Here is a 22,994-nt window from a genome sequence, read left to right as displayed (position 1 = left end):
GAAATTTAAGCTTTTAGATAGGGAAGCTCATAAATTCTAAGATTAGAACAACCTCCCCTCCCCACTCCGCCCCGTTTGTTTCTCCTAGTTTGCTTAGCTCTATTTGAAAATGGTATCCCTTTAGTGTTCACTGAAGGATTTCAAAGTTAGTTCTCCAAAAAATGAGCAGGGACCTTACTGAGGGGGGATAAAAAACCCCATCCCTGTAAAAGGAATAGCAAACACTCAGCTTACATATGAGAAACAAAAGCCAGGATAGGCTCCCACGTGGGTGTAATTCTTATCCAGAAAGAGAAAGAAATGATTGTTAGCCAAAAGGAAGCCATCAGTGATACTTTAAAATTCAATCAATGTAATATTGACTAGGAGAGGTGTCAGTAGGCATCCTTGCCTGTGTTATTCACAATAGCAAAGAGATGGAAGCAATCCAAGTGCCCACTAACAAATGAATATACAGACAAACTATGGTATATCTACATAATGGAATACTACACAGCACTGAAAACAAGGAACTAATAAAATACTATACAATATGGGTGACCCTGGAGGACATTATGCTGAATGAAATATCTCAGTCACAAAAGGACAAACATTTCATAATGCCACTGCTATAAAACAAGACTGACATGGGGGTTGGGGGTAAACTAAGAAAAGAGGGGATAAATAATGAAGACTGCATTGGAACAGATGAAGGAAAGAACTGTTTAAAAGGAATATATGATTATGCATTATTTGTTTGAGAACAGTCCAGAAAAAGAGGTGCAGAGCAAAGTTGACTGGGGGGCGGGGAGGGAGAGGGGAGGAAATTATGCAACAATGAATGATTTTTTTTTTCTTTTAAAGCAAACTGGGGGTTAGGGAGTAAAATGTGCAACAATGAATGAATGACAAACCTACTTTTCTGTAAACTTTAAAAAAATCACAATAAAAAAATTTAAAAACTCTTTGGGAAGGATCTTTTGTGAAAAACAATGTATTCAAACGTAAATAAATCATAGTAATATAAAAAAGAAAAACACAAAACCCTTTACATTAAAAAAAAAGGTAAAATTCAATCAGTAAGTAAAATTTCGGTGCTACAGTTGAGAAACCAAAGGCACCATCAGGATAGTGCCGTTATTCAATACCATGTCACCCTTTGTTAAGTCTATGTGAAATATAACATGGATGTTAGAGTTCAGACTTTTTACTCAGATGGGCCTCACTGAGATTCCAACTCTGCCATGTTCTAGTGTGATCCTGAATAACTTAATTAACCTCTCTGCACCTCAAATTCTTATCTGCAATGAGATAGTATCTGTCTCAGAGGTAGATGCTGTTGCTGTTGTTGTGCACCATCACGTTGGGAACTGATTCATTGCTGAAGCCACGGTGCCAATCCATCTTGCTGGGGGTTCCCTCTCCTTCACTGACCCTCCATCTTTCCATGCGAGATGTTTAAAACACTTCACACACCTGTCAACAGGTTATGTGTCACCAACCTACTCCATGAGGCTCTGGAAAAGCAGATAAAGCACCATCTCCATCCTTAACAGTCTCAGAGGGCATGCAATTAGCATACAAAGGAGGATAAAGTAAATGTCCTAGGAGGGGCAACAGAAGAACAGAAGCAAGAAAACAGGATAAGGTTTCCTCAAAGAGAGTATAATTTCTCTTCTCCTGGACAATCCAATTAAGCAGAGAGCGTAAACAGAGCACCTGTGCATGCAGGAGGAGGCTGTGTGCTGGGACCGTGAGTGGCACGGGAGGCCAGTGCTTGGGGAGCATGGAAGTTATCTAGTGGGAAAAGAAAAGCATGAGCTATAATTGTTGTACCGAGCCTTACATGGTCAGCAAGTTTAGTAAACAGTCCAGAGATCTGCAAACTACAGTGTGGGGGCCAAATCTCATTTTCCACTTGATTTTATACAGTCCATGAAAAGAACGATTTTATGCTAGAAAAGGACCATATATAAGCCTTTCTTTATGATACTTTGAAGGTGGCAACAGGAATGGAGGGAGACTCACCAATAACCTGCAGTCTGCAGATGACACAATCTTGCCTACTGGAAGTGATGAGGACTTGAAGTACTTACTGTAAATCTTAAACTCTAAGCCATCCTTATGTATCACTTTAACATTAAAGAAATCTAAGACCCTCATACCTGGGCCTGTAAGCAATATCATGATAAACAGAAAAAAGACTGAGGGTGTCAAGAATTTAATTCTACATGGATCCACAATTAACACCCCTTGATGCAGCAGTCAAGAAATCAAATGACTTAACTGCACTGGGAAAATGTGCTATGAAACCCCCAACCCTCTTTAAAGTGGCAAAAAGGAAAGACGTCACTTTGAGGACTAAGTTGTGCCTGACCCAAGCCATGCTTTTACGTACCACTGAGTGGGACCTGACGCATAGCTGACCCTCCAGGAGGTTTTAAGAGGCAGAAGAGACTGTCCATCTTTCTCTCATGGATTCAAACCACATACCTTTGGGTTGGCAGTGCAACTCCTTATCATTAAGCCACCAGAGCTTCCTCATATGCACACAAAACCTAGGAAATCAGTAAGGAAGGCCATGAAGAACCGTACCTCCAAATTGTAAGATTGTCTAAGAATCTTGAGTGCACCATGGACTGCCAAGAGAATGAATACATGTCTTCAAATAAGGGTGCTCCTTTGACTTGAGGATGATAAGACTTCCTCTCACGTGTTTCAGACATGTTAGCTGGAGGGATCAGTCTCTGCAGAAGGTCATCACATTTAGAAAGGTAAAGGGTCAGCAGAAAAAGGGGGGGCAGTGAGATGGACACAGTGGTTGCAACAGTGAGGTCAGGAACAATGGTCGTGATGGTGGTGCAGCACTGAGAAGCGTTTTGTTTTCTGCACAAATACTGCTAGGAGTCAGAACCAACCCGATGACGCCTAAAACAACAACTCAAGGATACATTACCAGCATGATTTGTGCTTCTTGGTCAGCAAAGTCTAAGTCATTTAATACTTGGCTCTTTAGGAAAAGTTTGCTGAGCTCTGCTATAGGCAACGGCAGGAAGAAGCTAATGCAGGTTTCTGAAGAGTTAGGGGAAGTTAGGGGGAAGGACTGAAGGAGGAGACTGGAGATAGGATGCAGGTGGACAGTCTACAAACAACACGACAATCTGATACTCATACAAAGAGAGCGATTTGGCTCAAATGTCAATAGTACTAAGGCTGAGGAACCCCAACTTAGGGTGGCTCAGGCATGGTGTTTACAGAGGCTGCCCTGGTCAAGGCTTCTCATCATGGAGATGAGTGGCTGCAGAAAGAAGGGCAGGGCATAAGATGCAGGTCAGCCTCCCTACTTTGCATGGGACATCAGAACCAGACTGAAATTTAGTTATAAAGTTTGACTCCCTAAAGATTGGGACCATCAACCTGCGTTATGCAGATGACCCAACCCTGCTTGCTGAAATAAAGGACCTGAAGTGTTTGCTGTAGAAGGTCAAGGACTGCAGTCTTCCATATGGATTGACGCTCAACATCAAGAAGACAGATTCTCACCACTGGGCCAATGTACAACACGATAGATGGAGAAGAGATTAAGATTGTTAACAATTTCAGTTTGCTGGGCTCCACAATCAACACTCTTGGCACCAGCCATCAGGAATTCAAAAGATGAATTGCACTGGGGAAGTCTGCTGTCAGGGACCTCTCCAAAGTGCTAAAGAGCAATGATGTCAGGCTAGAGACTAAGGTGCACCTGACCCTGGTAATGATCTTTGCAATTACTTGCTATGCATCAGAGAGCTTTTAGTGACTAAGGATGACAGGCGAATTGACACCTTTGAGTTGTAGTGTTGGAGAAAAGTACTGAACATATCATGGACCTCTAAGAGAATAAACATGTCTCTCCTTGACAGTGAGAAACTAAGTTGCTCTTCAGAGGTAAGGATTTTGAAACTTCGTCTCACATATTTTGGGCACATGGCCAGGAGAGGCCAGACCTTGGAGAAGGACATCATGCTTGGAAGGGTGGAGGGATACAGCAGGAGAGGAAGACCCTGGATGAGAAGATTGACACAGGAGCTGATGTAATGGGAGTAGGTGTGTTGGAAATAATGAGATCAGCTCAGGATTAGGGCAGGGTTCAGAGCTATTGTGCATTAGGGTTGCTATGAGTTGCAGGTGACTCGATGGCACACAACAATAACAACAAGGATTGGTATAATGTAATGTTTTGAAGAAATACTTTCAGATGCCCTCAAGATGAAGGGTTCCAGGTATAATCCATGCAGAGAAAAGATGATGGGGTTAGGTCTACCATAGAGATGGGAACAGAGTTCTGGGGCATCCTCTTCTATTGGAGGCAAGTCCAAGAACCACAGAGATAAGCCAAAGGAGAGGAGCATAACGGAAGCAGCTGAAACTGCTTTTCTTAGAATCTTACCTTTGGTCTGGAAAAGTGGGAGGTAGGAGGTTAGCATGAAAAGGTCCCTTGGGGGAAGGAATTGATTAGTGAAACAAAGCCCAGACAATGAAATGAATGCCAGAGAATTTTAAAGTCACCCAACTGGACTTTGACAGGCCCTTCTCTGTTTCAGCCTTCCATCAATATACTAATCGGTGTTTACTATGGAAGGATCACAGAACTGTAAGGCTGGAAGTTTGTAGATGAAGAAATGGAAGTTCTTAAAGGCTACGTTAGGTGTTTGATGGGTAAAAAAGAGGCTTTCCCATCAAGGCTCCCTTAATTAGAAGAGGAAGCCTTTAAAGACTGTGACTCGATAAGGCAGATTTAAGATTCTATTTCCTCCGTCACTGACAAGAAGTTATTTAATGAAAAGGCAGGGAGAGGAGCCTGGATAAGACAAAGTCTATTTCAGAGTTGTCTATGTTCTTATTCACTCATTGCCATTAAGTTGGAACCAACTTGTAGTTGACCTTCCAGTGAGTTTTCAGAGGTGGTGAAGCATGCAGGAAAAGACCACCCATCTTCTCCCACAGAGCTGCTGGTGGATCTGAACTCCTTACCCAGGAGACCTCCAGAGGTCCCTTATATTCTACTCTACTGAAACGACTCTTTCCAAGGCTGTTGGCACTTCCTATCGTCAAATCCAAGGGCCTTCTTGTTAACTTTGTCCTTCCTGAAAATTTCTTGACCTCCATAAGGACCTAAACTTTGAGTCCTGCAATATTCTCTGCCTCCTTCTTCTTCTTGCCTACTAGGCATTCTCCCTAAGGTTCAGGTAACGGTTTCAACCCTAATCCTGTGTTGTGCGCTTTCGAATATGCATTGCTTAAGGTGGCCTTGTGGTAAGAAACCGTGTTGCAATCCTGAAAGCACATGCTTTTAGTCTATCAGCTGGTCCACAAGAGAATGATTAATTCATTAATCTCATCCCGTGCAATTAACTGCCTCTGAAAACCCACTGGAGGGTCAGCTATAGGTCAGTTCTGACTCTATGGTACTCAGCAACAACCAGCTAAAATTCTAGGTTCATTTCCTTAACTATCTAGTTGAATTTTTTTGCTTGACTATGTAAAAAATCAGATAAAAGTTTCCTTCCTAACCCAGGTCATCTCCTAATTTCCCCAGGTTCTCAGACTAAAAACCTACAGGTTATCTTTTAGGCATCCCTTCTCTTGGTGCTTTGCTGAGATTCAGATTCGTATGGTGGGGGAGGGCGTGTGTATTGGGAACTTGGTATTCTTCTGGTGGGAACATTTCTCAAACTTGGGGTGTAGAGAATTTCCCTGGAATTGACGAAGGCTGCTTTTCACATGCTGCACTGCTTTCTGGTCAAGAGAGGGAAAGATTTTTTTTTTTTTTTACAAAAAAGTAGCACAAAATGGAAATGACAAGGAGAGGTGAGGAAACCTTTCACCTGTTATAAGAATGACGACAAATGTCAAGAGTGCTGTACAGTTCCAAGGAGTTTTAGGAGAGGGAAATACAAATTCCTATTATGAATAGCTCTGGTGGCTTAGTGGTAAAGAATTGGGCTGCTAGCCCAAAGGCACATGGTTCGAATCCACCACCTGCTCTGTGGGAGAAAGAAGGACAATCAGCTCCCATGCCATTTACTGCCTCTGGAAAGCTGCTTGAGGGTCAGTTATGAGTCAGTTCTGATTCAATGGTAACACATTTTTAATACTATGAAGACCCTTTTTGACAGGGACGGAGTGCATACAGTGTAGATACCAAGACTGATGAATGAATACAGTCTGAAAACGTTCACCAGGGCATGGGTGGGCAGATACCTGTGTTCCTACACAGGCCTGGGCCCAGGCCTGAAGGTCTGCAGAGAGTTACACTGCGCATATTGATGGCTGTTTACCAGACTACACGGGTGTAGTCTGCAACCTTAGAGCGGCAGCAGCAGTAGCTAAGGCTCAGGATCTTACCGACCCAGCTTGTTCTTTAGTATTTCGAGAATAACTCCAATCATGAAATAACTCACATTAACTGAGGATGGGCTTTGTGTAAGATTTACCTTTTTATTCCCTAAAAGCTCATGCTTATTGCCTTAGTAAAATGTTGATCTATAAATAAATGAACTACAAGTCTTTGTTTTTTGGGAAGATAACAATTCAGGCTTCTATTCCAGGGTACACTGGGGCCAAGAATGTAGGGGTCAGAGAACCCAGAAGACTTGGGAGGCACGTGGGTCCGAATTCATTTCCCACTGATATTGCATCCAAAAATTAGCAAATCAAGAGGGGAAATGAACCATGAGGCAGATGTTGGAATCAAGGGATTCATCAACAATATCTTAACGGAAAAAGAGAATGTTTGGCTTTATTTGCTGTGCAGGCATTTATTCTAATTTTAGGGAGGAAATACTTTCTCTTAAACTTACAAAATTAGTATTCATGAGGTTTGCTGGAGACCTCATGGGTGAGCAACAGCTAGCTGAGTATTGAGCATTCTTCCTCTGAGGCATATGTGGTGGAGCTGTGGTCAGCGCTGGGGGCTTCTGGGAGTCAGTCCTGACCTGGCTTTCTCTAGTGTAGCTGCAGTGGGCTAGATGTCTGGGTCCTGGAGATGAGAACGGGTACGAGGCCGTTTCCCTCTTAAGAGCATAAAAGACCGAGATAAAAAGACTCCCAAGTTTGGCAATGTTCTCTTACTAGTGAAATCCCTAAGGCCCTTGTATTTGCATCAAATTCAAAGTCCTAGCTATGTAACCTTTAGGCACCACCCACTTTTGACCTGAGTTGAGGCTACACCTATGGTTGTCTCATAGCTTTATGTATCACGATCTTAAACGTCTTTACTCCTGCATTGAAAAGGTCATGATTTAATAAGAAGAATAAAAAAAAACCCCAAAACCAAACAAACAAACACACCAAAAAAGTCCCAACAAACCCAACCAACCTCAACCACTTAAGGAACCAGATCCTTCATCAATACTGAACTTCTTGCCTTGAATAGTTCATTTACTTGAATTCAGCAGTAAAATGGGATCCAAATGGAGCCACAGGACAAACAAACACGTCCCTTTGTTTCTGAGCTGTTCCTAGAGTAGGATCTGAAAGTTGTTTGATCTAGATTGGAGTAGCCGATAGTTAAAGTGCACCATTAATAATAAACACTATTACAGCAGAGACCTATTAACCTATGTGTGTCCACACAGAAATGGCCTTTTTTTAAAAAGCCTCTCAAGCTCACTGCTGTTGAGTGGGAAATGACTCATAGCTCCTGCCAGCAGCTTTGCAGAGGCTATAGGGTGCACATTCTCCAGAGCAGCTGGTAGATTCGAACTTGAAACTTGGGGTTGGTAGCACAACTTCCTGCTGTAAGGCCGCCAGGGTTCCCTATGTAAATGCTGGTGAATCTTACAACCATATTTCTAGCTGCAGGCATTGGGTGTCTACTAAACAAGGCTCACAATTTTCCAAATGATAAATAATAACCTAAAAATATCCTGCATTTTAAAGATTATCTCTATTAAAGAGAGGACAATTTTTTCCTGTATAATCAGTATCTGCTCATTAGACAGAAGTAATAATAATACTAAATAATTATTGACACCAAAACATTAATTTCTGTTCTTGTGGCAAACTGAAATGTCTTTCCCCCCAATTCCTTATTTATCAAGGGCATTTTCTGAGTCATAATTTAATCTGCTGCATAGGTTTATGCTACAGGAATACCTTGAGCAGAATTTCTGCTTATGGTACTTGAGCCAGTTAAGTTCCTTTAAAAATGAACACATTTATTAATCTGTACCATCTATAAGTCATTAGGTTGTAAATCTTGCTAACAATTTTTTTCAACAAATATTTATCGACTATCTACTCTGTGGCAGGTAGTAGGCTGGAGGCTGGGGATACAGTTATGAACATGGTGGACAAGTCTTTTAATTACCGTTTGATGGTGATCAAGGGTGGTAACCCTAACTCAACAGATAAAATCTAATTCCTGAGCAGGCTTAAATCACAGGTTTAACAGTCACTTACTGAAACTGTATCTGAAACAGCTGGGCAGCTCTGCCCTTAATTACAACCTTTAGATCTGAGAAGGAAGGAGAGGAGAAAATCATTGATAGCTCTGGAGAACGTGGTTTAGGGGGCAGGCAGAAGCACAGCACCAAAGCTTTTCAAGTCAGTTATCACCCCTTCCCTCCAAGTTTTCCAAAGGTTACATGTCTAAAAGGGGAAAGAAGGAAGAAGGTGGGGGAAAGCTCTCTGTGAGGGAGCTCTGATGGTCTAGTGGCAAGAAGGTGCACTGCAATACTCACGACGCATGGTTCAAACCCCACCAGCTGCTCTGCAGGAGAAGGATGGGTAATCTCCTCCCATGTGATTAACTTCCTCCCTCTGAAAACCCGCTGGAGGGTCAGCTATGGGTCAGTTTTGACTCGACGGTACACAACAACAACAACAACAACAACAACAACGAATTTAAAGAACCTGTTTTGGGAAGGCATGCCTAGTAAATGAAAGTTTAAATGCTTTCACAATTGTTTTACTACCCATTTCAGCTAATAAATTTTGAAAGGAAAAAAGAATTTAAAGTATACCAATCAAAACCTAGGAGGAAGAAAGGGTAACTCATACCTTTTTGTTTCTCACTGGGTAACAATATGGATTAAAGTGTACATCTTCAAGGATATGAACATGTACGGCTAAGCACAATTGATAACAATGCATCTAAACTCCAAAATCAATCTCCATAATAGTCTATGTGTTTCCTACTGCCAAAGGGGCCCTTTAGAGTAGTGAGAGAAGATCTTCACCCTGAAACCCACAGCGTCCCTTTTCAGCAGGAAGTAGATAAGAGAATACCCCATCCCCTTTTCCTTATGAATCAGGGTGAAGTCTCTCTCAGGGAGGAGTGATAGGGAATGGCAAAGGACACACTGACAAAGGAGATTAATCAGAACTGGCTTTGACAAGCACTGTGGCAATTGGACAATTAAAACAGACATTGGGGGGGGGGGAATGAACTGGGGAGGAGGGTAGAGAAAACAGTGCAACAATGAATGAATGAGAACCCAAAATCTCTGTAAATGTTCATTAAAACTAATAAAATGTAATAATAATTGAAAAAATATGGATTAAAGTGAAAGCTGTAGTTTTAAAAACTTTAGCCTTTTTGGCTGTACCTGTTAAAAGTGGAAGCTGAACCATATAAAATCATTTAGTCCACATCTGAGCCTCGGAGCTCAGTATCAAGTGGGCCCAATTTAAACTTGTGATGTGGACAAAAGGGTATTTGCGCTTCAATCAGTAGTGCAGCATTTCTTACCTTGTACTATGGTGAGGAGAACTGAGGGAAAAAGAACTTGGACCACTTCATGCTATGGATGGGCCCTGAGCCCTGCAGAATTCCCAAGATCTAACACAACTGGCTCAGCAGAAGAGTGATGTGTCAGTGTCTAGCTTCTCATTTTGCTAGCTTCAAGGGCATGAGGATCTCCCATGCAATCAAAGATCTCTGAAATGAATGTGTTGTTACTTCATCCCCTTCCCGCTCAAGGCTAGCTATAAGTTGACCTGAGAAATAATAGAAGAGTGGTGGCAGATTTCTGGCTCTTGGGTTACACTGTAATTCATAAATTTTTAAAAAATGGAATGTCTACTGGGTGTTCTGCTTTTACCACTAAAGACAAATAAATAATCTCCAAAGTCTGCCCTCTTCTAGAAAAGAATCCTTAGGCAAAGAGTGGCATGTTCCTGACTCTGTTCTTCACTCTGAGCTGGCATGTGCAGGGAGGCATGAGGAGATGCTAACACGGCACGGCACGGCACAGCACAGCACAACACAACACAATACACACTCATAATCCGGCTGCCACTGAGTAAGTAGAGTCTTAGGCATGGCCATCTCAATGTGCTCACCAGCATTTTCAAGGCTCTGACGTTACAGAGGCAGATCAGCAGGCCTGTCTCCTGAGGTGCTTCTGGGTGGGCTCAAACCACTAACTTCCCAGTTGATAGTCTGGTGCTTAAGCACTTGTGCTACCCAGGGACTCCTTTCAGGGATGCTAGTCTGGAACATTAGAGTGCTCTGGTGGCCCAGTGGAAAGGCGCTGCACTACCAACTCAAAGGCGTGTGGTTCAAGTCCAGCAGCTGCTCTATGGGACCTCCTGTGTGATTACTGTCTCTGAAAACCCCATGGAGAGCCAGCTTTGGGTCAGTTCTGACTCAGTGGTATGAAACAACAACAATCAGTCTGGGAGATTACTGGAAGACCATTCCCAGCAAGCACTTTTACTTATAAAGTGCAGGTTTGAGGTACAGAGGAATGATGAGAAGGAGGTCTTTAGGTGGTCAGCAGCAACAGACAAGAATGTCCTCAACCAGTAGGGGGGGCATATTAAATAGCAAAGGGGTGACACTTTCAGGGAAGTGAATGGGAGACAAGAAAAGGAAGGATAAATGCTATTTTCCACCCAACATAATCTCATTCATCCTTTTACTTGTTGCAAGCAAGAGCAGGATCTGTTTCTTTGCTATTTCTTTTTTCTTTTTAATTTTTATTGTATTATTTTTATGTGTACCATCAAATCAGATCTGACTGGTACAGGAGGAGACTGCCCCCTCCTTCTCCAGCAGAGCATCTGGTGGATTTGAACCGCATACCTCTGGGATTGCAGTGCAGCGTCTTGCCACTAGGCCTTCTCTGCTATTTCTAAGAACACTGGAATTGGCCATCCCTGTCCCTTGAAGTCAGGTGTGGCTCTGTGACTTGTATCTCCCAACTACAGGAACTAGAGGAAGTGTTTAACGGCAGGGCTGGCTTCCCAACCTGTCCTTCTGATCTGCACACATAAATGTACCTACTGATGTCAAAATGCTGTAAGACTGGATCTGTGGTCATGGTTTAAAGGAAGTGAAAATTAAAAGCCAAACAAATGAAAAAGGAAATCAGACAAAATTTTTGTTATATTAAAGACATTGAGATTTCTGGGTCTATGTTAATAGTATACTAAACAAATGAAATAGAATGTTAATTAAGGACTTGAAACATAAGGTGCATGCATCAAACTTAATGTATATGAATGATAAAAATATCAATGAAAAAAAGTATATTCTATCTTCTCTTTCTGACAGCCTGTCTCTTCTTTACCCCTTTACTGACTTTTCTCACTGTCTCTCTTGCCATGTTTTATGTTTTCTCTTAATCTAATCCTGCATTATGCAGATGATATAACCTTATTTGCTGAAACTAAGGAGGACCTGAAGCATTTGCTGCTGAGGGTCAAGGACTGTATGCATTATAGACCGAAGCTCAACATCAAGAAAACAAAGAGTATCACAACTCGGCCATCATGACAGATGGAGAAGAGATTGACATTGTTAACAATTCCAGCTTGCTTGGTTCCACAGTTGACACTCTTGGCACCAGAAGTCAGGAAATCAAAAGATGAATTGCCTTAGAAATATCTGTTGTCAGGGACCTCTCCAGAGTGCTGAACAGCAACGATGTCAGTTTAGATACTAAGGTGCGCCTGATCCAGGCCATGGTCTTTGCAATTACTTGCTATGCATTAGAGAGCTGGACAATGACCAAGGATGACAGAAGAATTGATGCCTTTGAGTTGTGGTGCTAGAGAAGAGTACTGAACATACCATGGGCTGCCAAGAGAACTAACAAGTCTGTCCAAGAGAGGTTGAAACCAAGCTGCTCCTTGGAGGCAAGGATTTTGTAACTATGTCTCACATACTTTGGGCATGAAGCCAGGCGGGACCAGTCTTTGGAGAAGGCTATTGTGCTTGGCAGGGTCTATGAGCAGCACAGGAGAGGAAGATCCTGGATGAGATGGATGACACAGTAACTGAGGTAATGAGGGTAGGTGTGTCAGAGATGTGAGATTGGCTCAGGATAGAGCAGGGTTCACAATAGTGCATAGGGCCACTTTGAGCTGTAGTTGACTAGACAACACATAATAACAACAACAACTAATCTAAAGGAGCCTTGGTGGCACAGGGGTAGAGTACTCTCCAGCTAAATGAAAGGCTGACTGTTGAGATATACAAATGCTCTGTGGGAGAAAGATGTGGCAGCTAGCTCTGTAAAGACTATTGTTGTATGCTCTCAAGTCCATTCTAACTCCCAGTGACCCCGCAGGGCGGAGGAGAACTTCCCCACGGTGATTCCAAGGCACCAATCTTTCTGTTGTGCTCTATAGGCTTGCGATGAGTCAAAACTGACAGCAGTGGATCGAGTTATTCTTAATCGACAATACAGACAATTTCGAAAAAAAAAAAGGGTACATTTTAAAATTACTTCTATGTCTTTTGAAAATCAGCGCTAGCTGTGTAAAGAATGAAAACTCTGAAAGCCTTCTTGTATTGGAAGAGCATATGGTGTTGTTATTGTGTACAGGACTTCATTTGCTTTTCTTATGTGGGTCAGTGGCCATCGAGAAAACATAAAGACAAACATAAACCATCCCTGAACACCATGCACCAGCCATGCAGTTCAGAAAAGCCGGAACTCCCTCTGGAGTAGGCCCTGAACAAGATATCCATCCCAGCGTCACCGGTCACTTAGTTTTCATGAACAACTTTGCAAAGACCAGTGGGGCTGGCACCTCCAGAGGATACTCAGGACCACACGATGGTGAAAGCTATAAAAAAGACTACTCATTCGCATGCATATTCAGTCACAACATCCTGTTCAGACTGGCCAATACCACCACCCCAGGGAGTTGTTTCGAGCAATGAAGGCTGATTCAGACACAGAGCAGTAGAGAATCAAGGCAAATGCAACTGTGGCCTGCATCATCATGCATATTTAAGTACACGCCACAGGTGCGTGCTTGCAAACCAACACGCTCTGGCTTCACATACAAACATGCACTCCAGGTGAGTGTGTTTTGAACTTGTAAGCCATTTTGCAGCCAGTGTGGAGAAAATGGCTCATGGTTTGCTACATAATCATCCCCCAGAGATGGTCTCGTGCAGGTGGGAGGAGAGAAAGTGGACCACGGCCACATGGGGTTAAGAACATGCAAAACGACCATGAGCGAGGGAGTGGAGGACGTTCACTTACTGCCTGCTTTTGCTCTTCCTCCTAGAGGTGGTGAAGAGAAAAACAAAACAAAGGTGGAGGGAGAGAGGAGAGAGATTAATGCCCACAGCCACAAATACTTGGATGAAATGATAGAAAAACTGGGAGGGCCAGGCCACACCCAACTCAGAGATCAAGGGTCCCATCCCCTAAGAGCATGAGCAGGACAAAGCAAATGGCAGGAGGGAGGAACCTCAGAAATGACCTAGCCAGACCTCCTCATTTACACATACAGGAAGCCCAAGAGTCCTTCTTGCTCAAGGGGATATATTTTATTTAAAAAAAAATGGTAAAATGCAAGCCAAGAAGCTCCATCATTGTTTAATGTACCATTGCTCATTCTGTTTCACCATTCACAACATTCCTACATGTGAGGTGTGGTTCTCTAAGCCAGTGAAAGTGTGGAACACAGACCAGCATGCGCTGGAAACTTGTGAGAGACAGAAGTTCCTGGGCTTCACCCCAGACTCTCGTGGTGGGGGCCAGCGATCTGTGAGGATGCAGACTGGTTTGGGGGCCACAGCTCTCAGCACTTCTGAACCAGTGACTTCATCTGACCTCAGACTTGTTTGTAGTGGAGTTGCCTCCCTCTGCTGCTTGTAGGAACAACACACCCTCTGCCTCTCTGCTGTATTATCTTCCCAGGTCGCACATGCAGGCCCACTTCCTCTAACAAGCTGATCTTTTAGATCCCCCCACCTCTGGCAGCCTAGTGGTTAAGAAGCTGCACTGCAATCCCAAAGGCACATGGTTTGGGTCCACCAGCGGCTCTGCTGGAGAAGGATGGGCAACCTTCTCCCGGGCAATTTACTGCTTTTGAAAACCAGTTGGAGGGTGGTTATGGGTGGGTTCTGACTTAACAGCATACAACCACCACGTCAGTTTTTCATGGATTCAGTGCAGGCCTATCGCTGTGATCATAAAGATACATGGGTCTGCTTTCAAGAAGCTTACTTACGGTGGGCACTAGCTGACCACCGACTGAGTGACCACATGAAGGCAGCACAGGGCATGGGAGGAGACGCAGCATGGCGGTGACAGACACACTCTGAGCCCGCTCTGTCTTCTATCAGGGCTCTCTGCTTCCTCGCGGGTAGCTGTGGTCAAGCAGCTTCAGCTCTTTGCCCCAATAATACAAATCTAATGCTTCTACTTAAATTGGATCCATGCACTCTGGCAATCTTTACTGAACACGTGTGTAGGGCGTCTCAGGGAAGGCTAAGAGCCTCTACTTACAGCCTGCTCATCTGGGAGGAAGGGGAAGACAGACCACAGCACAGCAAGGGAATTACAAAAGGGAGAGGGGAAGTGAAAACCTGGAGAAAATGATTTTTATTCTTGCAAGGGAGAGTCACAGACAAGGAATTAAGCATTGAGAACACTCTGAAGACAGTCTAGCTCAGCACAGGAAGATGCTTTTTGTAATCAAACCAGCAGCCGGAGCCTGAACAGACCTCAACTTACAAAAGCAGGCCCTGGGCATTGGCTCGGAAGAGGTCAGAACTGGGGAGAGACTCACTGGACTTCTCTATTGGGCACTTTTCTTCCAATCACAGCTGAGGTCATTGGGGAGTTATGAAACAATGAAAAGCTATGTTCTTACTGGTACTTCTAAGTATTGAAATGAAGTTGGAAATGGTCAGGGTGGAGTGGGGCAATTCTGACGGGCTGAAGTAGCATATGAGGGCCAAAGACCAGAATGTAATTTCCTAGATGTGCTTCTAAGGCATCACTGAATGTTCCCTGTTGATCCCGGTCTGGTAATGGAGATAACATTGCTTCAGTTCACAGAATGGAGGCCTTTCAGAGAGCACTATTTCTTGTTTATACAGTTAGTAACTCTGCTATATGTGGCTTGTGCACTGCCATGAAATCATATAATCTGCAGCGGACATGGTGTCAGGTCAGGATGCGATGGTAGACAAAGCTGTGTGCTCAGGACACAGGGGTCTCCCATGTGCACGGGAATTGGGAGAGGATGAGGTAAATGACTTAGGATGGTGCCCTATGATTTAAGTTCACAAAAGCTAGCCACATAAACCTGTAAGGCTGTGTCAACACAATAAAAGAGTCAGACAGGAGGGCTTGGAGCTTCATTGTTACCAATTCGTCCATTTGGGTCAATAAACATCGACAGATGACAAGGCCTAGGCATGGACCTGACTTATAGGGGGCACTAATACCTTTATTATAAAATGTAGATATAGAATTACTAATGTTGTCTAAAAACCCGTGGGACTTCTACACGAGGGGAATCTAATGAGGCGGTGAAACTAAAGGCGTGGCCGCTATGGTCTTTAAAATGTCCATTTCAAGTAGGCAAACACTTACAAATGACGTTCGTGTTAAAAATCTGTAGAATTCATCTGGTGAACGTATTTCAAATGCAAGACTGGGAAAATGGAAAATGGGATAGGAAAAAACCTGGAAACATGATTAGAAACTGAAATACCAATGCAGAACCATTTCTAGATTAAATAAGAAGTGTGAGGCTGAGATTCTCTACCTGCACATTAATGAGGGGAGATAAAGATTTAAGGGAAAGACAGTTGAAGAAACACAGATGTTTGAGTATTCATCTACATAATATCATTAAAAATAAAATCCACAGGACAGAGTCTCTGATACTTCTAATAATATAGATTGAGAGGAAAAATATCGAAGCATGACGCTTAAGAACTCAATACTTCTCTGTTGAACACTCAGGCTTATTGCCACTTTGTGAGGACCAGCTCACTGCTGGCTCTCCATCAAGTTTTCAGGAGCTGTAAAGAACAGGGAGGAGACTGCCCATGGTCCTCCCATCGTGGGTTCAAATCCCACAGAGGCGCTCCCTTTGTGTTAACAGTGCAACTGCCTACAGTGTACACCACTAGAGCGTCCTTCTGTTAAATCAATATATGATGAATTTTTTGCCCCGTCTTGACTTTTGTTGAATGAATTAATAAACCCTGTGACACTTCATAAGTATACATCTTTTAAGTTATCGTTCTCAGATAAACAGATCACAAAGCACCTAATATTTTACGGAAACAGCTGATTGAAAGAACTCCCTGTGAAATGGAAATTTACTGTGTGATGTATTTTAATTTATGAATATCCCAGACCATGTGGCTTGATTGTCCACTTGACTAACTGCTTACAGCTGTTTTATGAGAGAATTAAATGCTAACAGATTGAACATCAATGAAAGCAGGACTGTCCTTTGAAATGAAAATTAGGACTCTAAAGAGTACTTTTTATTAGGGGTTGGCGAGTTAGTTATTTTTTTCATAGTAGGAAAAACATCTTTGTCATTTTAATAGAAGTTAATGACTCAATATATAACTTCAAGTATGACTTTCTAGGAATGCATTTAACACGCACATTAAGACTACGCTGTACTTCTTTTAGGAAGCTGCACACTAAAGGGCTAAGATTTGCAGCTGTGAATTGTACTCAATGAAAAAAAAATGACCACATCCCATTGTTGGTGTTTTCAAATCCTTCCTCCTGATCTAAACGGCCTTAGTCTATCAGATGGGCAAATGACAGGATGCTTAAGAACTTGCCAGGGGATCCTACAAAGTGAGGCTACTGCAGGGCCCTCTTATTGTGCTGAAATTATAACTGTAAGCCAACAGCTGGAAACATAAAGAAACTTGGCGGCTGGGGTTAGAGTTCCAGGCATTAGCTCATTCTGCTCAGCTCTTGAGTACAAGTGTCCGTGGTGGTGGTGGGAGTGCACATGGGGCTTTGAGCCAGCAACTCTAGGGAAATCCAACTTCTTATATGCTTTTCAGGACAAACTAACCAGAGGGAAAATGAACTATGCGAAGGGAAAGGCACCCTGGCTCCCTTCCGGTTTACCCAAACCTTTGTTTTTCACCCCAATTACACTGGAACACCTTCCCATCTGCAGTGGGGTGCTGTGTGAGTGCAGAGTTCTGAAAGAGAGGTTTGGCTCAGGGAAGGGCTGGGTGGGCCTCACTATTATCTCCTGTCCAGCAGGTGGACGACTTTCCACAAGAGCAAGGCTTTCAAAGGCCCACGTGCCTCCAGATGTTACAAAGGCCAACTGTGTAAGTGCAGCTCTGGTTTTGAGTGGGCGGCTGGGCTGCTTAGCTGGATACTTGGCAGTTATTTGCCGGCTTCGGGCCAGGCTTTATGCATAAGGTTGTCTTTTCATCAAGACCCATTTAAGACATAAAATAGTTCTCAGGAGAAATCTCAAGAACAGCGTTAATACAGAAACATGTCTATGCAAAACAATCAAAATGCCTAGCACCAAAGCTAGAAAAACGTTGACTAGGACTAAAAGAAGTGATTGTCTCGAGCAAATAAAAGTCAGTTTACACCACAAATGTTACATTTACCCAAGTTGTTAGGATTCACTAGAAGCGGTATTAAAGGGGTGGTATCAACTGAAAAAAGTTAAAGAATGTTTTAAATTTATGTTTCTTTCTTATCATTCCTTGTTCAGACCCTTGGGACTTCTGGTCAGAGGAATGCATTAAAATAAAATCAAACTCATGGCTGTTGAGTTGACTGTGTCTCACATAACTGTAAAACACAAAGGAGAATTGCTTCATAGATTTTCCAAGGCTAGGATCTTTTTGAACTCTGGTGGTAGCTTAGGAGTAAGGCGCTGCACTGTCAACCCAAAGGCACATGGTTCGAATCTACCGCTGCTTCACAGGAGAAAGATGGACAGTCTCCTCCCTTGTGATTTACTGCCTCTGAAAGCCCACTGGAGGGTCAGCTGTGAGTTGGTTCCAACTCGACAGTACACAACAACAACAACAACAACATGACCTTTAAGGAAGCAGACTGCTAAATCTTTTTTTTCCCCCCAGAAAAGAAGGTTGGTGGATTAGAACCATGGACCGTTGAGTTAGTAACCACTGCATCACTTGGGTTTCATGATTACATTAATCTATTATTCTTTAGTTTTTCCCTTGGAAGCCCATACTGCATATTTCCTTAAACCATTGTTTTCAATAGCAGGAGCAGGAAGGATGGGCAAATCTCCCTGCTTCCCCCAACCCCCGTCCAATTTAATGCCTCTGAAAAGACACACAACAACAACAATAATATCGTTTCCAATACCTTTAGTGACTCCCTTTATCTCAGGATTAATCACCTCACCTCAGCCTGGCTTTGGAGTGATTTTTCTTTCTCTCTGGCCACTACCTCTGTTAACCTACAAAATACCGTAGTTTTAAAGTAAAGGCGGACAGACCTTTAGGAGCCAACAGTGTAAGCAAAAGTGCTCTGGAAATAGACACTCAGGGCTGGGGGTGCAGCGTTCCAGACGTTAGCTCATTTTGCTTAGCTCCTGAATACAAGCCTCACTGGTGATACACGCAGCTGGGGAAATAGTTCAATGCCCAGCACATGGGTCCAAGAGGAGTATTTAAATGCCAAGTATGCTCTTCTCTGCTCTAGGCTCTGCTGCTAGCTGCTGTGGGCTGCCAGAGTCACGATGAAATCACGCAGAAGGGAACAAAACATCCCACCCCACCATCCCGTGTGGGTCAAACCATAGTGATCCACAGGGGCTTTACTGGCTAATTTGCAAAAGCAAATTGTAAGGCCTTCCCCTCTAGTCCATCTTAGTCCGGGAGCACCCCAGAAACCTGTTCTACATCCTAAAACAAAACCTGAGCTCGTTTCCATCAAGGTGACTCATGGCAACCCTGTAGGACAGAGTGGATACGCTCTGTTAGGTTTCCAGGGCTGGAATCCTTATGGACTTAGATGATGACATCCGTCTCCTAGTCAGTTAGTCTGAACTGTTGCCATTTGGTAAACAGTCCTGTGCTTACCCGTTGTGACCCAGGACTACTCTTCAGCTTCATGGTGACACGGACCCAGTGCTGTCAAGCAGGCGTGGCTGCATATGAGGTGCACTGACAGGTATCAGCTCCAGTCTCTTGCATCTGAAAATCTCAAGCCATTGCCACTGAGTCTAACTAACTCGTAGCTGGCCCTCCAGCAGGTTTTCTGTGGTTGTAAATAAATCGCACAGGAGGAGATTGCCCATCTCTCCCCTGCAGAGTTGATGGCAGATTTGAACCGCCTGGAAGATGTCACTAGGTTCACAGAGCAACTTCCTATGGACTAAGAGAAGTATGAATTCTACCGCTGAACCATGAAGGAAGGCCCCCTAAACTCTGGGATTCCCAAGGGTTATAATAACATTTTCAAGAAAAATAGCAGTGTTGTTGTTAGATGCTGTCAAATTGAATACGACTCATATGACCCTATGAACAACGGATCTGAACCCTGTCCTGTCCTGTGCCGTCCTCATCATCTCTGACACACTGGAGCCCGCTGCTGCAGTCACTGTGCCAATCCATCTCATTGAGGGGCTTCCTCTCTTTCGCTGACCCTTCACCTTTCCAAGCACGAGGTTCCCCTTGAAGGAATAGTGTCTTATCTACATGTCTAAAGCATGAGAAACGAAGCTTCACCATCCTTGCCTCCAAGGAGCACTCTGGCTGCACTTGAATTATTCCTTATTTATTCAGGTCCCCAATATAACAAATCTAGAGCTACTATTTCATTTCTAATAAAGTCAAGTCACTGATTAGAATTAGCTGAGTGGGTCTTGATTAGGTTGATTTGCCTCTGCAGTACTTATTAAAGTAGGAAACTTAATATGCATTAGGTATTTAGGTGGAATATTTGAAAATATTTGAAAACTTGTCTCAAGAGAAACTAAGTAGTAAAGAAGTATTATTCACTTACACATAATAACCTAATTAATAACCTATTAAAACATTCTTATCTCTTCATAACAGCAACCATCTAAGGATGTTACCCTGTTTCCAGTTACTAATTTTTTAATAATCCACTTTTACATTAATTTAGATGACTTAGGCTAAATTTATGGCGGTTACCTGGGCGCGGCCTCTCACGTCTTCAGCCTCACCATATTTCAACGTCATGTGGGCGGCAGAAGTGGAGGAGGATACGGAGAATGAACCAGGGAGCCGAGGGCTTGGGTCCTTACCTTCAGCAACTTCATGAGCCCCTCCAGCTGAACCATCAGCTCCCGCCTGCTCTCCTGGAGTGCTGACATTCTTTGTTCTAGTTCATCTTTTCTCTGCCTGTTGGGGAGGAACTATCCATCAGCAATGGCCCTTGGAAAATAAAACCCCCAAGCCCAATTCAGACTCACAGCAACCCTTCATTGGGGTTCTAAGGCTGTGACTCATTTTTTTGGGGTTGGGAGTTTAGTTTTTTTTCTTTTTAAATTTATACTGGTTTGCATACAAAACTAATATACATTATGTTTCATTCAAGTGCACTGTGTTTTACACATTCCTTCATTCACACTGTGTTTCACATGATCATTCCTACACATTGTGTTTTATAAAATATGTCACCATTTATCTATGCTCACTATTATTCCATCTTTTCTGGTCTCCATCAGATCTTTCCTAATTCCTTCACCCACCAAACTCTGCAACCCCATGATTTCCCCCTTTCCCCACCCTCAACCCCCTACCTCCCTCTCCCTTTCGACTTCCATACATATCTTATGAGTTCTCCTATTTTTACAACAATGATCCTATGCAGAATTTGTCCTTATGAGACTGAGTTAGTTCACTCAGCATAATTCTCTCTAGACTCTTAGTTCACAACACATAACGTTTTCTAAACTCTCCCATATTATATAGCATTTTATGAAATCATTGCTCCCGAGTGCTGCATAGTGTCCCACTATTTGAATGTACCACAATGACTGAATGAGGCTGTGGATGTATATGGGAGCAGACCGGCTCCCCTTTCTCTCATAAAGCACTTGACCACCACACCACACACTGTGCCACAATAAAATCCAAATATACCGCCATCGAGTCCTTTATGACTCACAGTGACCCTTCAACTAGTTTTTGAGGCTATAAATTTTATGGAAGAGTAGACTGTCAATCTTTCTCCCTCAGAGTAACTCAAACATCTGGATTCTAACTGCCCACTTTTCTCTTTGCTTCCTGACCTGCTATGCTCAGTATATATAAGACCCTCAGAGAAGGGTCTAGGAATAGAAGGGCCAGGAGGAAAAGAGCCGAGACCTGATTCTACTACTTACCAGCTCTGAGATGCTGTCTGCTACTTCATCTATAAAATAGGGTGACACCCACTTTGCCTACATTCTATCCTAGTGTGAGAACAATATGTAAAAATGCTTTGGAAAGATAACATCATAACAGAGATAAAAGAATTATTCATATTACTAAGTGATTTTTATTGTTATGATTTAGCAAATAAAATGTCTCATTTTAAAAATTCCATAATACTAGCCCAACAGAACAGAATGGAAATAATGAGCATAAGTACCCATGTGAAAATTATAACCAATGTCAAAGAATAATTTGTATAAAAATTGTTAAATGGGAAACTAGTTCACTGTGCAAATGTCACCTAAGGACAATAAAATATCAAGAATAAAAACCACCCCTAGTCCAAATTTATATTAACAGTGGAAAAGCTGTATGAAAAACGGATCAGGGAAAGCGAGGTTCAGCAAGCAACGCTTCTAGCACCAGACATGGGGTTCAGGTGTGAGAGCAGGTGACTGACTCTTTGTCTAAGAGAATCTGAGTTTTCCCGAGGTCAGATTTCGCTGCATCAGCTCTAGCACATATCCAAACCAAACTTAGACCTTCTCCCCAAGTGACTGTCTTCCAATATCCCCATCTCAGATACCTTCTCTTCTAGTTAGCATGGATGAAAAACAGAGTCCTCTTCCGAGGCCATTAGTCAGTAAGTCATACAATTCAGATGAGTCATTCTTGAACACTGATGTCCTTATCTTTCTTTTTCACATCTTTCACCTTATCCAGGTGTACCGTATCTCAAACATGTTACAGTCTCAGAGATTAATTCATCCAGATGCCATGTGTTATTGTGAGGGGAACCACCCCCCACCCCTGCCACCTCAAAGCCAAACCTCCAGTTGAAGATGTAAGAAGGGAACAGATGTTTAATCCCAGCCCCATCATTCACTAAGTATGCAAACTTGGACTAGTCACTAACATCTTTGAGCTTCAATTATCCCTTCTTTAAATGAGACTAATAAAAAATAATTACAGCAATATGTGAAAGGAGTATTTTGAGCATCAAATGAGATAATAGATACAGAAGTATTCTGTGGATATTAAAATGCTGCTTACCCAAAAGCTGTGTGCTTAATCACCCGAGCAGCAATGTGAATAGTTTCTAGTACCACTGGATCTGATCCTGCACAGTTTAGACCTGCACTGTCCAACATAGCAGTCAATTATCCACATGTGGCCACTGAGCACTTGCAATGTAACTAGTCTGAACTGAGATGCATATATGTTAGATTCTGAAGACTTAGTGTGGGGGAAAATGCAAATTATCTTAATAATCTTTAAAACATAGATTAACATTGAAATAATAATATTTTGTACATAGTAAGCTGAAGAAAATTGCACATATGACCTACAACACCTTTTTAAAAATTAATTTCAATGAACATTTACAGAGATTTTG

The 22,994-nt window shown here is 42.7% G+C and overlaps 1 protein-coding gene across 1 annotated transcript in view; it reads right to left on the bottom strand.

Moving 5' to 3' along the window:
* Positions 1–22,994, bottom strand: part of DTNB (dystrobrevin, beta) — a 371,266-nt gene that overhangs the window by 24,042 nt on the left and 324,230 nt on the right. The window contains exon 14 of the mRNA XM_006880708.1: positions 20,485–20,581. Coding sequence (XP_006880770.1) covers positions 20,485–20,581 — 97 coding nt within the window. The remainder of the gene's footprint in view (positions 1–20,484; positions 20,582–22,994) is intronic.

The sequence above is a fragment of the Elephantulus edwardii genome, unplaced genomic scaffold (genome assembly GCF_000299155.1).
Source record: "Elephantulus edwardii isolate Elephantulus edwardi_28Jun2011 unplaced genomic scaffold, EleEdw1.0 scaffold00009, whole genome shotgun sequence".
NCBI lineage: Eukaryota > Metazoa > Chordata > Mammalia > Macroscelidea > Macroscelididae > Elephantulus > Elephantulus edwardii.
Note: the sequence above shows the minus strand (reverse complement) of the source record. Positions and strands in the feature narration are given on the sequence as shown.